Source organism: Chiloscyllium punctatum, chromosome 3 (genome assembly GCF_047496795.1).
Source record: "Chiloscyllium punctatum isolate Juve2018m chromosome 3, sChiPun1.3, whole genome shotgun sequence".
NCBI lineage: Eukaryota > Metazoa > Chordata > Chondrichthyes > Orectolobiformes > Hemiscylliidae > Chiloscyllium > Chiloscyllium punctatum.
In genome coordinates this window covers 131,019,706-131,039,411 of record NC_092741.1, presented here as the reverse complement: position 1 = coordinate 131,039,411, position 19,706 = coordinate 131,019,706, and the positions used below count along the sequence as shown (strand labels likewise).

General features: G+C 39.4%; 1 protein-coding gene across 2 annotated transcripts in view; it reads left to right on the top strand.

Annotated features, from left to right (window-relative positions):
- arhgef10 (Rho guanine nucleotide exchange factor (GEF) 10) overlaps nt 1–19,706 on the top strand; it is a 278,827-nt gene that overhangs the window by 176,656 nt on the left and 82,465 nt on the right. Inside the window, exons 19-25 of one of the 2 annotated variants that reach the window (XM_072560748.1) lie at nt 1,482–1,597; nt 7,398–7,525; nt 8,391–8,465; nt 9,176–9,276; nt 9,644–9,765; nt 12,222–12,305; nt 18,711–18,934. In XM_072560748.1, the coding sequence (XP_072416849.1) occupies nt 1,482–1,597; nt 7,398–7,525; nt 8,391–8,465; nt 9,176–9,276; nt 9,644–9,765; nt 12,222–12,305; nt 18,711–18,934 (850 nt within the window). The remainder of the gene's footprint in view (nt 1–1,481; nt 1,598–7,397; nt 7,526–8,390; nt 8,466–9,175; nt 9,277–9,643; nt 9,766–12,221; nt 12,306–18,710; nt 18,935–19,706) is intronic. The other variant, XM_072560758.1, reaches the window with a different exon arrangement.

The following is a 19,706-nucleotide window of genomic DNA, read 5'->3' as shown; positions in this document are numbered from 1 at the left end:
GCTTCAATTATCATGCAAGGCACATAAAGTATATGGAACTAGGCACTGAAAGTTTAAACCCTGCAAAAAATATTTTGAGATATTAAATCACAATTGCATAAATTAAAGGTATAGCCTATCTATCATTTTTATTGCCATGATTTTGATCAGAACCTGTTGTAGTTTTTGATTTTGCGGTTAAAATCAAGAACTAAATCATCTTAACTTCTATATTAAACTCCTGTTGGATGTTAAGACTTCCTGTCACTTGCAATATTCCATGAAAGTCAACAATTTTATGGAGTTGTGGAGACTCTGCAGAGAGGCAAAAAATGGCATGTGGACCCTGGGTTAGAATCTTGCCCCATTTCTATGATTCCATGTTGTATTCTGACTGATGTCAATTTTTGTTGCTGAGCAAAACAGGCCAATAGTGACATGCATATGGAGAAATAAGTGTCCACAGACCATTTGAACTCTATGCTGCAGCACTGCGTTAATCTACAGTGTGGGTACTATGACTTGTAAGAATAATCTTAAATGTTAAAGGTAAAGTTTCTATAACGGTCAAGCTGCAATTTTTTCAAAAATATGAAGATGTCTGCCCATGTTAATGAGTGTTGAAAAAAAACCTCAAGCTATCAAGCTATTTAAATCCACACACCTTTAAAAAAGTCTGCTTGTGTCAGTGAGGGTTGATAAAACCTGTGCCAGTAGCTGCAGTAGATGTTTATTTACATGACATGAAGGGTTGTCATTAAATCATTGTTAACGTTGGCTGATTTCCACAGTCTACACTTCCATTCCCCACCCAAAGGTGACAAACTGGCTGAAATAACTGCACAGAGGCCGCTATCCCATCACCAAGTCACCCTTTATATACATGTGCACAGTACACTGGCTGTAGCCAGCCAGCTTGGAGTCAGTTCTTAAAGTGAGGAGATTCTGAATCTACTGTTTATATCTGTCGTCCAGGGTTTCCTGATGGACCCAGATTAACAGCCCCAATCAAGGATCTCATAGTCAATACGATTCATCTGGTTCCAATCACCACATCAGCTCCTGGGTGACTGGAGTTGCTGTGGCAACCTCAAACCCAGTTTTTTGGAGGTGCCGAGCATTTGCACCTAACTGTTGGCATTAATATTGAAACATGGGAAGTTTAGCAAAAGGCAGATGGCCAGAGAATTTAACTCAAAGGTTATCCACTTTAATTGTCATTAAACAAGTGTCATGGTACCAAAGCAGGTAGATTGAGTTAAGATAGAAATTAGCAACTTAATGTATCTCGTCCAGTTATTATCTGAGACTTGTTTGGAACAGTAGACAAGAGAAGAATTCAATTATTCTGATTTAATGTGATGTTAATCACCTAGTCTTCAAGAATAATGGAATAATTTTCTAATACCTTGGTATATTTCTTTCTCCTAATATTTCAGTAACAGACTGCTACCTTTTTATACTCCTCAGTTTCTCATTTATTTCAATTTCATTTTTTTCAGACAAGTTGTACATGGGACCAGGACAACTGTATCAGGATTTACAAAATCTAATGCATGATTTAAGTGTGATTAGCCAGATTACGCAGCTTGTTGGTACTTTAAAAGGAAATTATCAGGTATTGTAAACTTTACTTTACTAAAAATAAAACGTTATTTTTAAAAATATAGTCATACAGATCCACAGCACAGAAAAAAGTCCACTTGGCCCATTGAGTCTGCACCAGTCAAAAGCAACAACCTAACTTTCCATTTTCTAGCACTTGGCCCATTGCTTTGTATACCTTAGCATTGCAAGTGTACATATCTTAGATGTTATGAGAATTTGTACCTCCATAGACATTACAGGCAACAAGTCCCACATTCCCAGATTGGCTGTAGGTTAATTTCTTTTCCTCGCATATCCTCTAAACTTCCTGCCCCTTACTTTAAATCTCTGTCCCGTAGCCATTGATTTCCACATACTTCTCAATCACATTCCCTTTCAGGAATGTGATTGTTGGACGGGGTTGGGGGAGGCAGTGTTTGATGGGGTTGGGGTGGGTGAGGTTGGGGGTTGGTGTTGAACAGGGTTGGAGGCGATCTTGGAAGGGGTTGAGGTGTGGGTGGGGGGTGGTGTTGGACAGGGTTGGGGGCTCACGCGTGATGTGATGCTGCCTTATCTCCTGAACACGGAGCAGACTTTACAGAAAACTCAGAGTCCCTGTGGAAAGGCATTAACCGAATTAACTGAATAATCAATTATCTGAACAAAATAGTGCCCGCCCATCTCGTTCGTATAATCAAGGTTCCTCTGTATTGATTCAATCCTCTTGATATTTCATTCCCCAAATTCAATGCATTTAAAATTCAAACTTTCTACAACAAAGAACTGCCTTAATATTGCCCACTTCACTCAATTTGCAAAAGTCAACGTGACTTGCATTGGTTGAACGTATGTGAAGGAATCATAGGTTGAATTGATCTGACTGTACATCTGCTTGTTGCAGAGTAAAAATGTGACCTGAAATCTTTTGGCTCATCATGTTTTTATAGTTTGTATCTTTAGACTTGAATGACCTAATACAGGGGAACCCCAATTATCCGAATGTGATGGGCGGGCACTTTTTCGTTCAGATAATGAATTATTTGGTTAATCGATTAAATGCCTTTCCTCTGGGGCTCAGACTTTTTAACGTCTGCTCCATGTTCAGGAGACTAACAGCAGCACATAGCACGCGAGCCCCCATTCCCCCCCACCCTAATCTCCAACAGCACGGAAACACACCCTTCAGTCCAACCTGTCCATGCTGACCAGGTTTCCCAAACTAAACTAGTCCCATTTGCCTTCTGTTTGGCTTATATCCATGAATTCTGCAGAAGGACATCAGCCTAATCACCGGGTTCATAAAGATTCAGCGTATGTTGGTACTCCGTGCCTCCATTTCTGAAGCACTGTATCTGATATGCTTTGTTAACTATTAACTCAATATGTATCTCCAATATCAAGTCTTCTATGTTTTTACTCAATATCTGTGTCATTTAGACTATATTGCCTATACCTAACTCTACCAAATGTATCATCTCACTTCTCTGTATTAAAGAGATATGCAATAAAGGTGTTTGTCACTCTCTAATCCTGTGGCACCTCCACCCATATCTAAAGAAGTTTGGCTTATTGTGTCAGGTCTCTCTGCTACTTCTGCACCCCATTTTATTAGTCTCTAGCCCAGCTGACTTATCCGGCCTAAATATAGTCACCATTCTTAACCATTTTCTCCTTGTCCATTTATTCTACCATCTCAGCTTCTTCCAATATTTTCTAACATCTTTTTTCTTTGACAGCATTATGAAGTAATCCAACCCAATTGTTACTACCTTATTACAATTTTCATGCTGGTGGAAGATTTTTTTGCTTTTCATGTTAACTACAATTCTTTATATACTTGCTTTGCGTGTCTCATTTCCTTCTTCACTTCTCTTTCAACGTTTTGCATTTCACATCAAATATACTTTTTTTTTAGTTCCATCATTTTCCATATCATCCTCACTAAGAAATCCTGACTTTAGTTTCCTTATCTTTCTCCTCCATGTTGGAGAATGCATGGTCTGTATCTGAATCAACTCTTCCTTAATTCCTTTCATTCTGGTTCTTTGACTGCCAATATTTGGTTTTGTTTTGTCCTGGCTAGATTACCCCTCATCCCATTGAAATTAGCTGCCTTCCGGTTTAGAACTTCTATTTTAGCTTGTTCGTTGTTCTTTTCCATTACTAATCTAAATCTTATGATAGAAGTGTTGGACGCATCTTACTCAGTTGTTCCCCCACCAACGTTCGCTCACCTCATTCCCTCGAACCAGTTTCAGCAATGCCTCCTCCCTGATTGCACCGATAACATACTGGCCAAAGAGAGTCTGCTGAACACATTTCAGAAATTCCTTCCCTTCCTTACCCTGTACTCCAGTTACATGAGTAATGAATGGGATAATGTTAAAGTCACCCAACATCACCACTGGCATTTATTGCACATCTCTCTGTGATTTTCCTGCAGATTGAAATATATAAGGTCCTGTGAGAGTTAACATTTCGGGTCCAGTGACCCTTCTGAAGAAGAGTTCTTCAGAAGGCTCACTGGACCTGAAAAGTTGAATTTGTTGTCTTTCTACAAATGCTGCCAGACCTTCTGAGTTTCCTCAGCAATTTGTTGTTTTCATTCAGATTTCCACTGTCCATATTTCCTGGTTTTATTTTTGAGTAAAATGATCTTTGATTGACAAGTGGTATGGGGAGTGTAGAAAGGAAAAGGGAGTTCAGGTCCCAGTCAGATCAGCCACCATCTTATCCAGTAGTAGAGCACGCTTGAGTGTCCAAAATAACGACTTTGGATCCTATTCTTGTATTTATTCCTATATTTTTTTCTCTGACTGTAATTTAATTGTCTTTAGATTTCCCTTCCATCAACCTTTACATCAGGTCACAATTGATCAAATGCACTGCCCAGTGGTCCTAACTTCGGTGGCCATGAAGTGCTTTGAAAGGCTGGTCATGGCACTAATCAACTCCAGCCTCCCCACTACTCTTGACCCACTCAAATTTGCCTATCGGACCAACAGATCCAAGTCAGATGACATATCACTTGACCTTCACTCCTCCCGAGAACATCTTGGCACATAAGAATCCTACTCATTGATTACAGGTCAGCCTTCAACACTATTATACCCTTGAGACTGATTACTAAACTTAGTGATCTCAGACTAAGCCCCACTCTCTGCAACTGGATCCTCAGTTTCCTGATCCACAGGCTACAATCAGTGAAGATTGGGGACAATATTTCATCTTCACTAACCCTCAATTCTGGAGCCCCGAGGGGTGCATACTCAATCCCTTATTGTACTCGCTGTATATCCATGACTGCATTACCAAATACCACATTAATGCCATTTACAAGTTCTCTGATGACACTACCATAGTCGGCCGAATCTCAGATGGCAACAAAACAGACTACAAACGGGAGGTGGAAGAACCTGGAAAAATTGTGCACTGAGAACAACCTAGCTCTCATTATTGACTTTTGGCAGGATGTTACTCATGCCACCATGCACATTAACAGCACAAAGGTGGAACGGATGGAGAGTGTTAAGCTCCTGGGAATGGTCATCCATAGTAAGCTTTCTTGGACTTTTCATGTGGAAGCACTGGTTACAAAGGCCCAACAATATCTCCTCTTCCTCAGGCAGCTGAGGAAATTTGACGTGACTGCGAATACCCTTGCCAACTTTTATAAGTGCACCACCAAAGCATTCTGTCTGGATGTCTCACTACCTGGTATGACAACTGTACCTTTCAAGATCGGAGATGGCTACAGAGACTGGTGAACTCAGCCCGGACAATCATAAAGGCCAACCTCCCATCTATAGAATCCACCAACCAGCTCACAGTCAAGGAAAGGCCGCCAGCATTCTCAAAGGTCCATCCCACCCTGGCAATGTTTTTCTACAACCTTTACCATCGGGGAGAAGGTACAGAAGCCTGAACACATGCACCAGCCAGTTTCAAAACAGTTTCTACCCTACTGTTGTTAGAATACTGAGTGGACTCACAAACTCTTAACATTCTGTACCTGTGTTTTTGTTTTTGCTGCTGTTTATCTATTATTTACAATCTATGCTACTTAACTATGTGATCTGCCTGTATTACTCGTAAGACAAAGCTTTTCACTGTGCCTTGGTACACGTGACAATAAATTCAATTCAGTTCAATACTTGTGCCAAAAGGTGGCAAATAACATTCATATTACACAAGGACCAGTAAATGACCTGAAAATTGAATAATAAGAATAACTTAATAATTGAACTGTGAGCAGAATTTTGGAGAATTACAAAAGGACAATGACATATTGGTAGACTAAGCAGACAAGAGACAGAATTTAATGCAGAGGAATATGAAGTAATGCTTAAGTTCTATTAGAAAGAACACAGGCAATTTAAAAGAAAAGGTACAATTCTGAAGCTGCACGAGCAGAGGTGCATTACTGATTGAGGCTGACAGAATGGATCGAGAGCACACATACTAAAGCATATAGCATATAAGGTTTTATTAATAGGTGCATATAGTACAAGAGAAAGGAGGTTCTGTTAAGTTTATGGAAAAGCGCAGCAGGTCAGGCAGCATCCAAGGAGCAGGAGAATCAACGTTTCGGGCATGAGCCCTTCTTCATGCCCAAAACGTCGGTTCTCCTGCTCCTTGGATGCTGCCTGACCTGCTGCGCTTTTCCAGCAACACATTTTCACCTCTGATCTTCAGCATCTGCAGTCCTCACTTTCTCCTGTTAAGTTTATGTTTAACATTGGCTTGGTCTCAACAAGAGAATCGAGTCAAGTTCTGGACACCACACTTTCGGAAAGAAATGAAGACAGAGAGTGCAAAAAAGGATGAAGAGAATGGTTCCTGAATGAAGAAGTTTAGTTACATAGATTGGAGATGTTGGGACTGCTTTCCTTCAAGAAGAGAAAGTTGAAAGGATATTTGGCATAGGTATTCTGAGAGCTGGAACAGATCAATGAGCCAAATGGCTGCCTTCTGTGCTGTAATAATTTTGTGATTCAGTGGTCCCAGTCCTCTTATGTGCAACCCGTCCCTTTTTAATTGGTGTCTCCTTCTCCAGAACTGATCCCAATACTCAAGAATGGAGAATAGGTCCTCAATACCCACTGTCCATATATTATTGTACTGAAGCTGGCTGCAATTTGTTTCCTTCCTTTGCCTCTGCAGGACATTTGCATCCTTGGGATTTGCTTTGTCCTGGAATTAGGGAGGTAACACATGAAATGGGACTCTGTGTCAGGCACAGAAATAACTGCCTGTCACACTGATCATGGAATCTTCTCTATCAGCTCCATTCTTTTCTCTTTGCTGTTCCTTTCTTCCTCATCCCTTGCCCGTTGATGTTGCCTTGTCCGTCACAGTGTCAACACCCCCATCGGTTTCCAATGCCAAAAACCAATTTGAGAGCAGTATGCCACCACTAATATGTGTGTACCTTCTGCTCCTTTATACCTTCAGGATGGTCACCCAACTACTGTCCTGAACTCTGAATGCCTGTGGGCTCACTACCTCCTGGAACGTGAGTTGAAGCAAGTGCCCATCCTCCTTAATACTCCACAGTGACTAGCTGCTCTTTGAGTTCAGAAATCTTGAACTTCTGCTTATACAGCTGCAGGCATTTCCTGCACATGTGGCCCTTTAAGACACACAGTCTCCTGAAGTTCCCACACATCACAGGAATTGCTATAGATTTCAGCTGCCTAATCATGACCTACGGAAAAGAAAATACCTTATTGTTTAATTAACACCTTATAAAAGCTATTAATTTTAAGAAATGCCCCTGGTTTTACACTAATGATCTTCTAATGTTACAAATCTTTTACAAATTCTTACAGAACTTAAATCCAGCTGTGAGCCAGGATTGGACAGCAGGTCTTCAGAAACTCATATTTAAAAAGGAAGAAGAAATAAGAGCAGCAGATCGTTGCAGAATTCAACTGCAACTCCCTGGAAAACCAGACAAGTTGGTATCGAGCAGATTCTAGTAATAAACATGAAGGGATTCGAGAGGCAGTGTGGTGTTGATGTACTTTTTCAAATATTGCAGTATTATCAGCTTCTACAAAAATATATATTTCTTTTTTTTTTGAGCTGTGGGTGTGGCTGATACAGACAACTTTTATTGTCCACCATTTATTATCCACCCCTAATTGTCCTTGAACTGAATGGCTTGCAAGACCATTGCAAATATTAATTAACAGTGAACAATATTGCTGTCAGTCTGGAATTGCATGTAGGCCAGACTAAGTAAAGATGGCAGATTTCCTTCACTGCAGAAACATTTGTGAACCAGATGGGTCTTCAACCTCAATCTCCCATTGTTTCATGATCAGCATTATTAAGATTAGCTTTAACTTGCAATTATATTCAATGAATCAAATACCACTGTGGTGAGATTCAAACTCAAGTCCCAGAGCAGTAGTCTAGGCTTCAGGATTACAGTGGCATTACTGCTACACAACCACCTCCTCTCAAAGTGTATTGAAAAATGTCTTTTAATACTAGAATTCTTAAATCTTAGTTTTTTAAAATGTGTTCCAACAATCATTTTGATTCAAAGTCCCTTGTTGAATGTTGACATCTGCCTGGACTTGCACCATTTGAAATTCAATTTTACCTTAAGATTGTCTCAGATCAACTTCTAGATATTGTGGTACATTTTCTCGAAGGGTTAGACAGTGGCTATACCAAAGGTGTATAACATATATACAACTGACTCCTTCTAACCATTTTACCTTTCTTTTGGAATTCCACATACATCTGAAATTGCATTAAGTATTTTTTTTTAAAATAAACCAATATATGTGAAGTTTATTTTCTGTTTTAAGTGAGGAAGTCCAAGGAGATGGATGTGACGCTCTGGTGCACAAAAACTGTGAAGGTTTAAATTCTTCAATGATGGTGTACGTTTTTATTTTACATCAATTCTTATTTCTATTCCATTGCATGAACGTAAGAATGCTCCAGTGTCAGTTGCAGAATCTGCAATGATGCTACCTACAATGTCAAGAAGAGGAGCAGAAAAAAGATTAATGATGACATTTTTTAAAAATTGGAATGATTCATGAATGACCCATCTAATTTATATATTAGCTATATCTTCACATGGTCTCCTTAACCTTAAACTCATATATTTCTATATCTCTGCATTTGTTAAATGCTCTTTAGTATGACCAGTTGAAGACAATATTTGGAAGCATTGATCTTCTAAATAGAAATAAGTTTTGCATGTTTGGAAAGGCATGTGCCATTGGGATTAAAAAGAGTAATCCAATATTGCTGGGGCAAAAAACAAATGTAGTATGGATGTCATAATATATGTTCCAAATCGCAGAAAGCTATCTCAAGACCACACCATATGTGCAAAAAGCAATATTTAGCTCAGTACGCTGAAGAGGTGTATCTTGTCGTAGAGCACATCTTGCAGTTGTACCAAATCATATGTAAGTGATGTTGAAGCATCTTCTGTTGTTAACAGATGTCAAAGTTACTATTTTAAATTAAGGTACCATATTCTATCATTTATTATTCTAACCTTTTCAACAATTCCGAAATGGAGTTGACACCACTTTTAAGTAATAATTTTAAATGTCTGATGTGGGTTTTTTTCCAGATCTGGAAGGCCTTCATTTTTTACAGCAGTGTTTAATACATTTACTCCAACAAGCAAACTCTCCTGGATGAGTAGTTTACAAATGGCCAAATTGGCCCTTGGTAAGTTTTTATTCACAGAATATGTGCATTGATCACCAGGTAAATGCTTCTTTTTCCCCCCCCTCTGCTAATACTTTTGTTTTTACAGTTAAGATCCAACTTCAAGTCTTAAAGCATAAATATCTCCATTTCAGGAATAACGGAAAGGAGATGATCACTATGCAAAATTCTTTTCTTTTTTGAAGCTTCAGAATTAGAAAGACTTTCCTTCTTATAAAGAAGTATGTGTATTAAATAACTGGCCTCCATGTAATATCCATATGTGTGAATATTGTGTCTCTGGTTCAATTATAAATACATATCAAAAGGTTTCAAAAAAAAAGTAACTATTCAATTTTATTTCTGTTTTATTTCTTCCTTAAAATAGGGGATGAGAACCAGCTGGGTTGGTTTTGTGCAGAGGATGATGGGAAACAAGTAAAGCGCCAAAAGCACCCACTTCTTGTCAGGCACATGCCTGTGATGATGTCAAAACTGCAGGAGTTCAAGGTGAGAGTTCCAAATTCCATTTTCATAATGATTATCTGACTCCAGCTACAGATTAAATTTTAGACTTACATACCAGTCAAATCATGTTTAATGCCCAAAAGAAACTACATTTTTGAGTTCCTAGAATCATTTGCCAAATTTTATTGATGTCAAGCTTTACAATAAAGTCAAACTTGTTGAATTTGAGTATCGTGAGTAAGCAGCTTTAATAGATCAACTGTGTTTACCTTTAGACACCATCTAATACAGAACTGAGAAATAAGTAGATTGTCTTTGCGATCTTGTTTCTGGGACCAAATGCTTATATACTAATTATTAATTTCCACTTTGACTCTTTATAATAGAATCTGTGTTGCACTGTCACAGCCAAGCATGTTTCCAAGGCAGTATTAATGAATAGCTAACAAAACAGGCTGATTAACATTTGAAAAGTGTGGCGCTGGAAAAGCACAGCTGGTCAGGCAGCATTCGAAGAGCAGGAGAATTGACATTTTGGCCATGAGCCATCATCAGGAATGTGGGAGGTGGGGGGGGGGGGGAGTGGAGAGTGGAGGGGGTGGTGACAAAACTGGAGAAATCAATATTGATGCCATGCAGTTGGACGTTCCCAAGGCGGAAGATGAGGCGTTCTTCCTCCAGGTGTCAGGTGGCTTGCATTTGGCTGTGGAGGAATCCCAGGACTTGTATGTCCTTGGCAGAGATGGGGGGAAAGTTAAATTGTCAATCTTAGTGTGGTTGGGTTGTTTGGTGTGTGTGTCCCAGAGATGTTCCCTGAAACGTTCTGCAAGTTGGCGTCCTTGGAGCAACAGTGCCTTGGAGAAGTCAACCCATTTCTAAGGCTCTGTACGTAAACGTGTAAGCTGTTGCTCTAATGAATTCAACTCTATTAGACTAGAAATAATATCGTAACTAATGTGCATTGATAAACAATGTGACTTTACATCTTAAATTTCAGAAACCTCTGTTCAAACTTGGGTACCCCTAATCCTTGGCAACACGCAAGTTGTTCTCAAGTTCTGTGTGATTAGGGGAATAAGATGTGTCCCTCTAGGGAAAGAATAAGCACTTCAAATGCTTTAAAAGAAAAAGCTCCTGTTAATCTGAATCTCTGTAAAGTTTGGTTTGGCGGCAAGTTTATGCTGGGTGATTGTGCTGTCAATTGGCTTGAATGAAAAAGCCATTGATAAAATGCTACCAATTCACTAATGCCTAATTCATGCTGCACCAAAGGTCACTTTTACTCCATTGGGCTGCTAAACTGGGCATACATGAGCATTTGTAGAGTAAAGAATGTGCTGAGTCATGAATTTCGAGAATGTGATTGAATATAATTCTGCTGCTGCTGAAGGCCCAGATCACCTCATGCATGCCCAGTTTTGAGGTACTGCTTTGTCTGTCCCATTTTGCATGGTAGGAGTGCCACACAACATAATGGATATCCTCAGTGTATTCTTTGCTTTAGTGTTATATTTCCAGCATCTGCAGTTTTATCTCATTTACCCATGTTCTACATAACAGTAATCAGCAGTTGGAGTGCTTACAAGGTGTTCTAAAAGTCGTTTACTACGACTTGTACTGATTTGATTGTCATTAACACATTTTGTGAACTGCCGCTAATCAAATTGCTAACTCATGGGTCTTAAGCATTGGACATACATCCTGTATTTATTGCATATTCCTGGTTTTCTTTGAGAAAGCTATGGTGAGCCACCAATTTGAATACAACCTTGTGGTTTGAAACTACAGCTCCCATTAGCATTTAAAAATATCATATTTAGTGGTCATTTGGGGATCCATTCAATAGGTCTTTGTAACTGTTCCAGATTAGAACATAGAACATTACAGTGCAGTACAGGTCCATCAACCCTCAATGTTGCATCACCGTTTGTTTGATTGATTGAAGGATTTGCTTCCTTGCTTGATATGTGTGTCAGTTGCATTAATAATGAAAGAAACTACCACATTACATAGGACATTGAGCATCTATTGTGTGTTTTTGTTGGCCTAGAACCAAAAGGTTTTCTTACACATTCAGTAACAAGATTGCTCTCACCAGAAGCTGGGAACTATGCAGTCATTCTTCTAACGTCACCTTTACTTGGAGTCTCCTCATTTTGGTATGCAGCTTTGTAGATTGTCTTGTGGGAAACACAGCACTTGGTGAGAGTATGCCAACCAATGATCCCAATTCTGTGCAGATCATGCTCATAACCTCAGTAGGCACAGGGACAATTTACATCAACGTCTAATGATTGGATTACAAAGAAGAGGCAAATCAGCCAGTACTTCTGCTTCTGCTCATGTTGGAGTGATTCCCTAATGAGAAAATATGCTTGTATAAACATTGAATAAAAGCATGATAAGCAATTATCTCCCCCACCTTATGTTCTACTAAAATGAAGCACTGTGTAGTTGTGAAATGCTTTTCTAAACTTTGGCATTATATTGTTATTTAGGTAGAATGTGCTATTCATAATCCAGAACACTGTAATGCATCTGATGCACCAAACTCATTCTCTATGGAACATGGATATCTGTGGGTAAGTAAGAAACATGAGAAATAGGAGCAGAGGGAGACCAAATGGTCTTCAAAGCAGCTCTGCCATTGAATATGATCATGACTGATTGATTGTTGATCTTATCTCCACTTTCTTTCCTGCTTCCCATAATTTTGCTCCTGTTGAGTATGAATTGTTTAAACTGCATGTTGAGTTATAAGTAATATAATGTGTTCCCAGTGCTAGAGCACAGAACAATGGTATTTTGTCATGCCTCACCTTTGTGATGCGTCACAAAGTCCCATTGACAAAAATATTGTTTACACTTTAACTTTGCTTCTAGCCTCTCCCTAAGTCCTTCTTTGAGAAGCAACAGGATCTCAATAACCTTACTGTCCATGGTTTCATATTCATTTCACTTTTTCAAAATCTAGTTCAGTTGTGTCAGACTTAGATAAATATGGCTAGTCTGTAAACAGCAAATTAGCACAACACAATTGATTTTATTTATAATAGTCTGTACTTACATGCGACTTGTGTTGATTTGATTGTGGTTATCGCATTCTGTGGAATGCTACTAATCAATGGTTAATTCATGGGACCTGAGCATTAGGATTACACCCTGTATTTATTGCATATTCCTACTTTTCTTTGAGAAAGCGGTGGTGAGCCACCATCTTGAATACAAGGCCATTTCAGAAGGTAGTTAAGGTAGTTTAATGGCTGGAGATACATATACATCTGAACAGATAAGGACAGTATACTTTCTTTCCTGAAGGATAGCAATGAAATAGATTAATTCAATTTAATTTCCACAGTAGGCAACAAAATTTGAACTTAAAAATTGGATTAAACACTAACCCATTAGTGGGTTTGAAGGCAGAGGTGGTATGGGGCAGTATGCTAAGTACAACTTGTGGCCTGCCTGCCAGTCAATCTCTAACTTGTCCCCACTCAATGTTCCCAGTGATGAGAGAGAGGCAGTGTACTAATTGCACAAGTGGAAGCTGGGGCTCTCACTAAGTGGCCAAATCAACAGGTTTCCCTGCATAAACTGTTGATGGTAGGGGAAATTACTCCTTAATTAACCCCCCGAGACATTGGAAGTCATTCCCCTCGCCTCATGGCTTCTGAAAATTACAGACCCTGGTCCCTTTGCCAAGCCTATTCGCTTGACCTACAAAATCTTTGAAAGGATAGATCCTGTGTTGAATGCCTTCTGAAGCCTCAAGTACATCATTGTCAGTGACAACATGGGCACTTGTAGTCTGCTGTTCCGATCAGCAAGCAGCTGAATGCCCTGTCACTAAGGGACAGAAATCCCACCTCCAGCCTCTTAACAGCAATGGTTGCTGCAGGGCAGTTGCTCCTCTCCTGGGCAGTCTCACCCCAACTTTAGTATAGTTGTTTGTTGTTGGAGGTTCAGTGTGCAGCAACAGCAGACCCTCAAAATTCAGCCCCAAGTATTTGAATCATTAGCCTATGTCTCTGGAACACAAATCCAGTAATGTGTCACTATGCTCATGAAATTCAAAGTATAGTGAAGTGCAAAATGACACCATTACACTTGGACCAAGAGGAGCTATCAAGTTAGTCTCACTCTTCTGCTTTTCCTTATGTCGCTACATTATTGCTTTCTTTAACAGTTTGTCCATTCCCTTTTGGAAAGCTGCTATTAAATGTGTATTGAGTAATCTTTCAAGGCACTCACATCTTGACATGGAACTATACTGCCATTTCTTTGTTGTAGTTGGATTAAAATCATGGAATATCCTCTCTAACTGTGGCTAACATCCACTGGTTCAAGAAGGCAGTGATCACTGCCTTCTCAAGAGAACTTACAGAAGGGTAATGATTTAATTTTTTCCTTGCTCATGAGATGTGGGCATCAGTGGCTGGACCAGCGTCTATTGCCTCTCCCTAATTGCCCAGCAATTTAAGTGGCCATCAAAGAGGGCAGTTAGAGGTCAACCACATGCCTTTGGGTCTCAAGTTACATGTAGGCCAGACGAAATAGAGATGGCAGATTTCCTTCCCTAAAGGACATAAGTGAATCAGATCAGTTTTTACAACAATCAACATGACTGTTCTTAAGTCCTTTTTTCTCATTGAATTTAAATTTCACAATCTGTAAGAGAGAGATTTTAACCAATGAGCACATTACATTAACCTGGCATTCTGGCTAAATAGTCCTGTGACATTACAATTACAATACCGCCTTCCTCAGAATGTTGGACATGCCAGCAATGCTTTTATGCTTGACAGAATAATTAAATAAAACACCCCCCCACAGGATGTATTCCAAATCTTAACCATTCATAGTATGAGGAAAATCTCTATTTAAACAATCTCGGATTCTTTCACCAGTCACCTTAAACCTGTGCAGTCTGTTCATGACCCTTCAAAGAAATAAATTGCGTCATGCTTTCATGATTCCATACATCTGCCCCAAATCTCCTCTTAGTAATTCCTGTTATATGTTGAGCAACCCGAGCTTCTCCAAATTGCACACTGCAATCCCCTTTGCTCTGGACTTATTCCAAGAGATCTTTTCTATGCCCTCTCCAAAGCCTTAATACCCTTCCTGAAATACAGTGCTCAGAGTTGAACAGAATAATCCAGCTGATGCCAAATTAATGTTTTATATTGGATGGATATAACTTCTTGGTTTTTGCTTCTATGTATAAAGTTCAAGATCCCATATGTTTGATTAACTGCATTTGTTAACTTCTCCTGTCACCTACAGAGATTTGTGTACAAATAGCCCAGATCTCTCCTCTTCAATGTCCTTTAAAATTGCATTATTTAATATGTGGTATCTCTTTGTTTTTCTTCATATCAAAACATATTACTTCTCACTTATCTTTGTTAAATTGCATCTAGCATGTATTCACCTATTACATTAATATGTTTCAGTCCTCTTGATGTCTCTGACTATCTTCCTCAGTTTATGGCACTTCCAGGTTTTTGTATCAGTTGCACATATTGAAACTGTGTCTTTATTTCCAAGTCCAAGTTATTAATATCTATTAAAAACAGCAGTATTTCTATTTCTGAACTTTGGAAACTGCATTGCTTTTTCCAGTACAAAAAGACAGTCATTATCACAATTCTGTTTCTACCCCTTAACCAGTTTTATCCCTTGACCAATTTTGTATCAATACAACTCATGTGCTGCTTATCATGTAGATTTTAAACAAAGCCCATAATTTGTTATGAAGCACCTTGTTGGAAGTCAATAAATGCAACACCTACTGAACTGCCCTCATTCCTTCTTTTAACTCTTCAGCAATCTCAGTTAAGTTACCCAAACCTCAACAGATCCAAGCAAGCTATATTTTATTCATCCATGTTTGTCCAAATGGCTGCTAGTTTTCTCTTGGATTATTGTTTTGAAAAGTATCCTCACCCTTGGTGTCCGGCAGACTCACTTGTAATTAACACGTCTACCCATCTCCTCTTCAACAACTACAAAGCTCTGGCTGCTGGAGATCTAAAATAAAAGCCAAGTGCTGGAGAAACTGGTCTGACAGCAGCTGTGGAGAGAGAAACAAAGTTCACATTTTGAGTCTGATATGACTGTTCTTCAGAGGACTGTTGCTCTGTTGCTACTTTTTAATCTTCTTAAGACGTGCAAGGTGGAGCTGCATAAACTGCTGCCAAGACATGGTGAAGGCTAGCAGCGATGATTGAGCAGTGGAATATGGATGAATGCAGGAGAGATGATGCATCCTCAAAGAACTTGGCAATCTCTCATTCAGCAGAGAAAGTGTCACAACTCTTCAGTTTCAGTGATCAAACTGTCAGCTTCACTGAAGAAGTACACCCTGCAGTGAACGCATTGGGTTGACCCTGGTGAGTTGTTGACAGCTCTGGATCCACTGAGTGTTAAAAGCAGAATGCAGGATTAAAGAGATACAATATATGTCTACATAATCTCATTATCTTCCCAACATCTCCAAGTAGGTGGAGAAAGTGAGGACTGCAGATGCTGGAGATCAGAGCTGAAAATGTGTTGCTGGAAAAGCGCAGCAGGTCAGGCAGCATCCAAGGAACAGGAGAATCGACGTTTCGGGCATAAGCCCTTCTTCAGGAGGCTCACTGCCTTTATTCCTGAAGAAGGGCTTAAGCCCGAAACGTCGATTCTCCTGTTCCTTGGATGCTGCCTGACCTGCTGCGCTTTTCCATCTCCAAGAAGGTCCCCACTTCAAAGCAGACCAGGAAGAATCTGAAAAAGAGTGCCACATAACTACTGTGACTACTGCCACAACTGAGGCTCCTGAATATACTTTCCACTACCCACCACCACCACCACAGCTGTCTCTTAACACCAAGCAAGTCAATTCTGTATGACGTCTCCAAGACAATCTCTTTTTCCAGAGTTGTATCCACCCTCCCGGAAGCCTTAACTCAAGGAATATCGGGCAATTAACTTTATATTCTGATGTGATCATTTCTTATTCCTGTAAACTCCAGAGAACATGGACTCATTTTGCTCAGTATCTCATCATTGTCCCTCTAATTTTCATATTTACTAAGTTCAGGGTGGGGGTTGTGAACATACAGGGTAAGTTGCTAGCTGTTGCAGCAAATGTATTTTTATTGAGTTCCCTGAAACAGAACTGGACAAGTTCCTAAGTGTGGTCGACATCACTACACATACAGATAACGGGTGGGTTCTTGGGGATGTGTTTCCGAGGCAACTGGCCTCCTGCAAATTGGTTGATTGACTTCAGATGTTCGGCAGGAATTTCCAAGTTTTATTTAATCCCTTCCATTTCCGCATGTGGTGTTTGATTTCTGCTGGGAAATTGGAAGGCTGGCATGAAGGGATGAGGTAGATGAAGATCACGGTGTTCAAAAATGACTTGTGACTGTTTGTTCAGTAGAGTGAAGCAGCTGATTTTTTTTCCATCTTTGGTTTCATAAATAATACGTAATTTGAACGGTCTTTCTTGGGATCTTCACCTGCTCTGCCCTTTGTCTCATATTCTCTCCCTTGTTATTACAAAATTAGTAGCAATCAAGAGCCAGCATATACAGTACTTTAGTTCATACTTAATTCAAAACTGATGAGTGCTGTGCACATATTTCTCAAATATTTTTCTTGCTTATTCCATGAAAAGGTTCACATCCTCTCTGAATGATCATAATCCTCTGGTCAGCATTCATGTATAATTTCCAGTCCATTGTCTCCTGTATCAGCCCTGAGCCACTGCCAACTTCTTTTCAAATGACTGCAATGAACATTTGCCCCTGAGAACTGGAATGAGTTTGCACAAATCTATTTCAGAGAATCATAGAATCTCTACAGTGTGGAAACAGGCCCTTTGGCCCAACACATCCACACCGACCCTCCGAAGAGTATTCCACCCAGACCCATATCCCCTATTGCTCTACATTTACCCCTAACTAATGCACCTCACCCACACATCCCTGGACACTGTGGGCAATTTAGCGTGGCCAATTCACCTAACCTTCACATCGATTGGGTTATGGGAGAACCCGGAGGAAACCCACACAGACATGGGGAGGAGGTGCGAACTCCACACAGACCATTGTTCGAGGCTGGAATTGAACCCAGGTCACTGGCGCTGTGCCAGGTGTGATCTTCCAAATACTTAGCCAAGTCAAATAAAAACTGCATAGTAGGATTGATTGTTCACCCAAAACTTGCAAACAAAATACTTATCTTTTAAACCTAAATTATTGCCTTTGGCAAATATCGTACTGCATACTAACCTGAACAAACTTTGTGCACCAATACCATTTTCACACTTGTTAGTGATATAGTTATAGTACAGAAATAAGACTTTGGTGATCAACCTGTTTCCTAAATTACCTTGTATTGCTGAACAAACCAGTTCAGGGATATTATTATAGACTTCTGGAGCAGGTGGGACTTGAACCTGGGCCTTCTGTCCCAGAAGCAGAAACACTACCACTGCACTCCCTGTTGAATTCTAACATTGTGCTGTATATTGTGCTGGCATGTAGAATATTTCTTAAATTAATATTCAAAAGTGCATGTAACGCAATAACTTATGGAGGTACTTAATGCCAAATTGCTTTGTCTTCTTTATAGTCTTTACAAGATGTTTAACAAGGAACTTGGAAATTGCATTCATCTGATGAGGTCAATCAATGCAGAAAATACCCAGCAACTTCAAAATAAAACTTAGGAATATTTCAAAGAGCGCCAAGTATCAAAACGTGCAGTTAACAGATTGTTCACCTTTTCTGTCATCTCCACTGTGTCAAGTTCACCTCTGCTGTCTTGTTCCTGTCTGCCTTTACACGTCTTGGATGTTTCATCAAACTTGATTTATTTCATATTGCCTTTCCACTGCTTTCTGAAGTTTGTTTTGTAATGATTTGTAAGTAGCATGTAAAATTATGAAGACAGTCAGATTTGCATATGTCTTGCACTTCTGTTTTACTGAGCAGATTGGAAGTTGTACCAATCAAATGGGCCAGATCACTATAGTCACACTACATAATTCCAATGCAAAAGTAATTGAATGCTTCAATGTTGAGTCCCGTATACTGGCCATGGCGTATGTCCCAGAAGATGACAAACCAGAAGAATCTGATGTTTTTTCTGACTCCGAATCTATGAGTACAAAGTCCACTGAAACTCCAACCATCTGTCTTGGCATGGAAGAGGGAAGGTAAGATATACAATGGAAAAAATCCAGTAATTGACTATAAGATTAACTAGATATATAACATGCATGTTTATGCTTTATTTTTCAGTTAAACAGAAAAAAACAATGTAAATAAATAAAAATGGAATTTCAACATAGTAGTGGATTCATTCAGTAGCAATACCATATTGTAAGCAATATCAATTGTACACTGCTTTAAAACGATAAGAAAATATAGTGTTAATTCAGTAGCCTGTAGTAGTATTATGAGTGTAACTGATGTCACTATTAGATAAATCAGACCCCGGACTAAAATCTGGCTTAATACATCATATTTTGTTTTCTTTTATATTTAATGATGTGGTTGCTGAAATGGAAACATACAATGCTACAGATCTGGTTTTAACAATCAAAACAGAAGTGCATAGCACAATTTAAATGAAGATTAAGAAGAATAAAGCACACAACACAACACAATTTGAAAGATTTTGAAATACTCTGCTAAAATACAATCTCACGTATGCAAATGCCATCAATTTACAGTACTCAACTACCAACAAGAGTTCCTTCTCAGTCACATCTCGAGGTTTGCCTTAACTGTTTCTCTCAACTCTGTTCCTTGAGAGTTAGATGGCCTTTTCTTTTATTATTCAGGATTAGAGTGGTGCTGGAAAAGCACAGCAGTTCAGGCAGCATCCGAGGAGCAGGAAAATTGACGTTTCGGGCAAAAGCCCTTCATCAGGAATACAGGCAGAGAGCCTGAAGGGTGGAGAGATAAATGAGAGGAGGGTGGGGA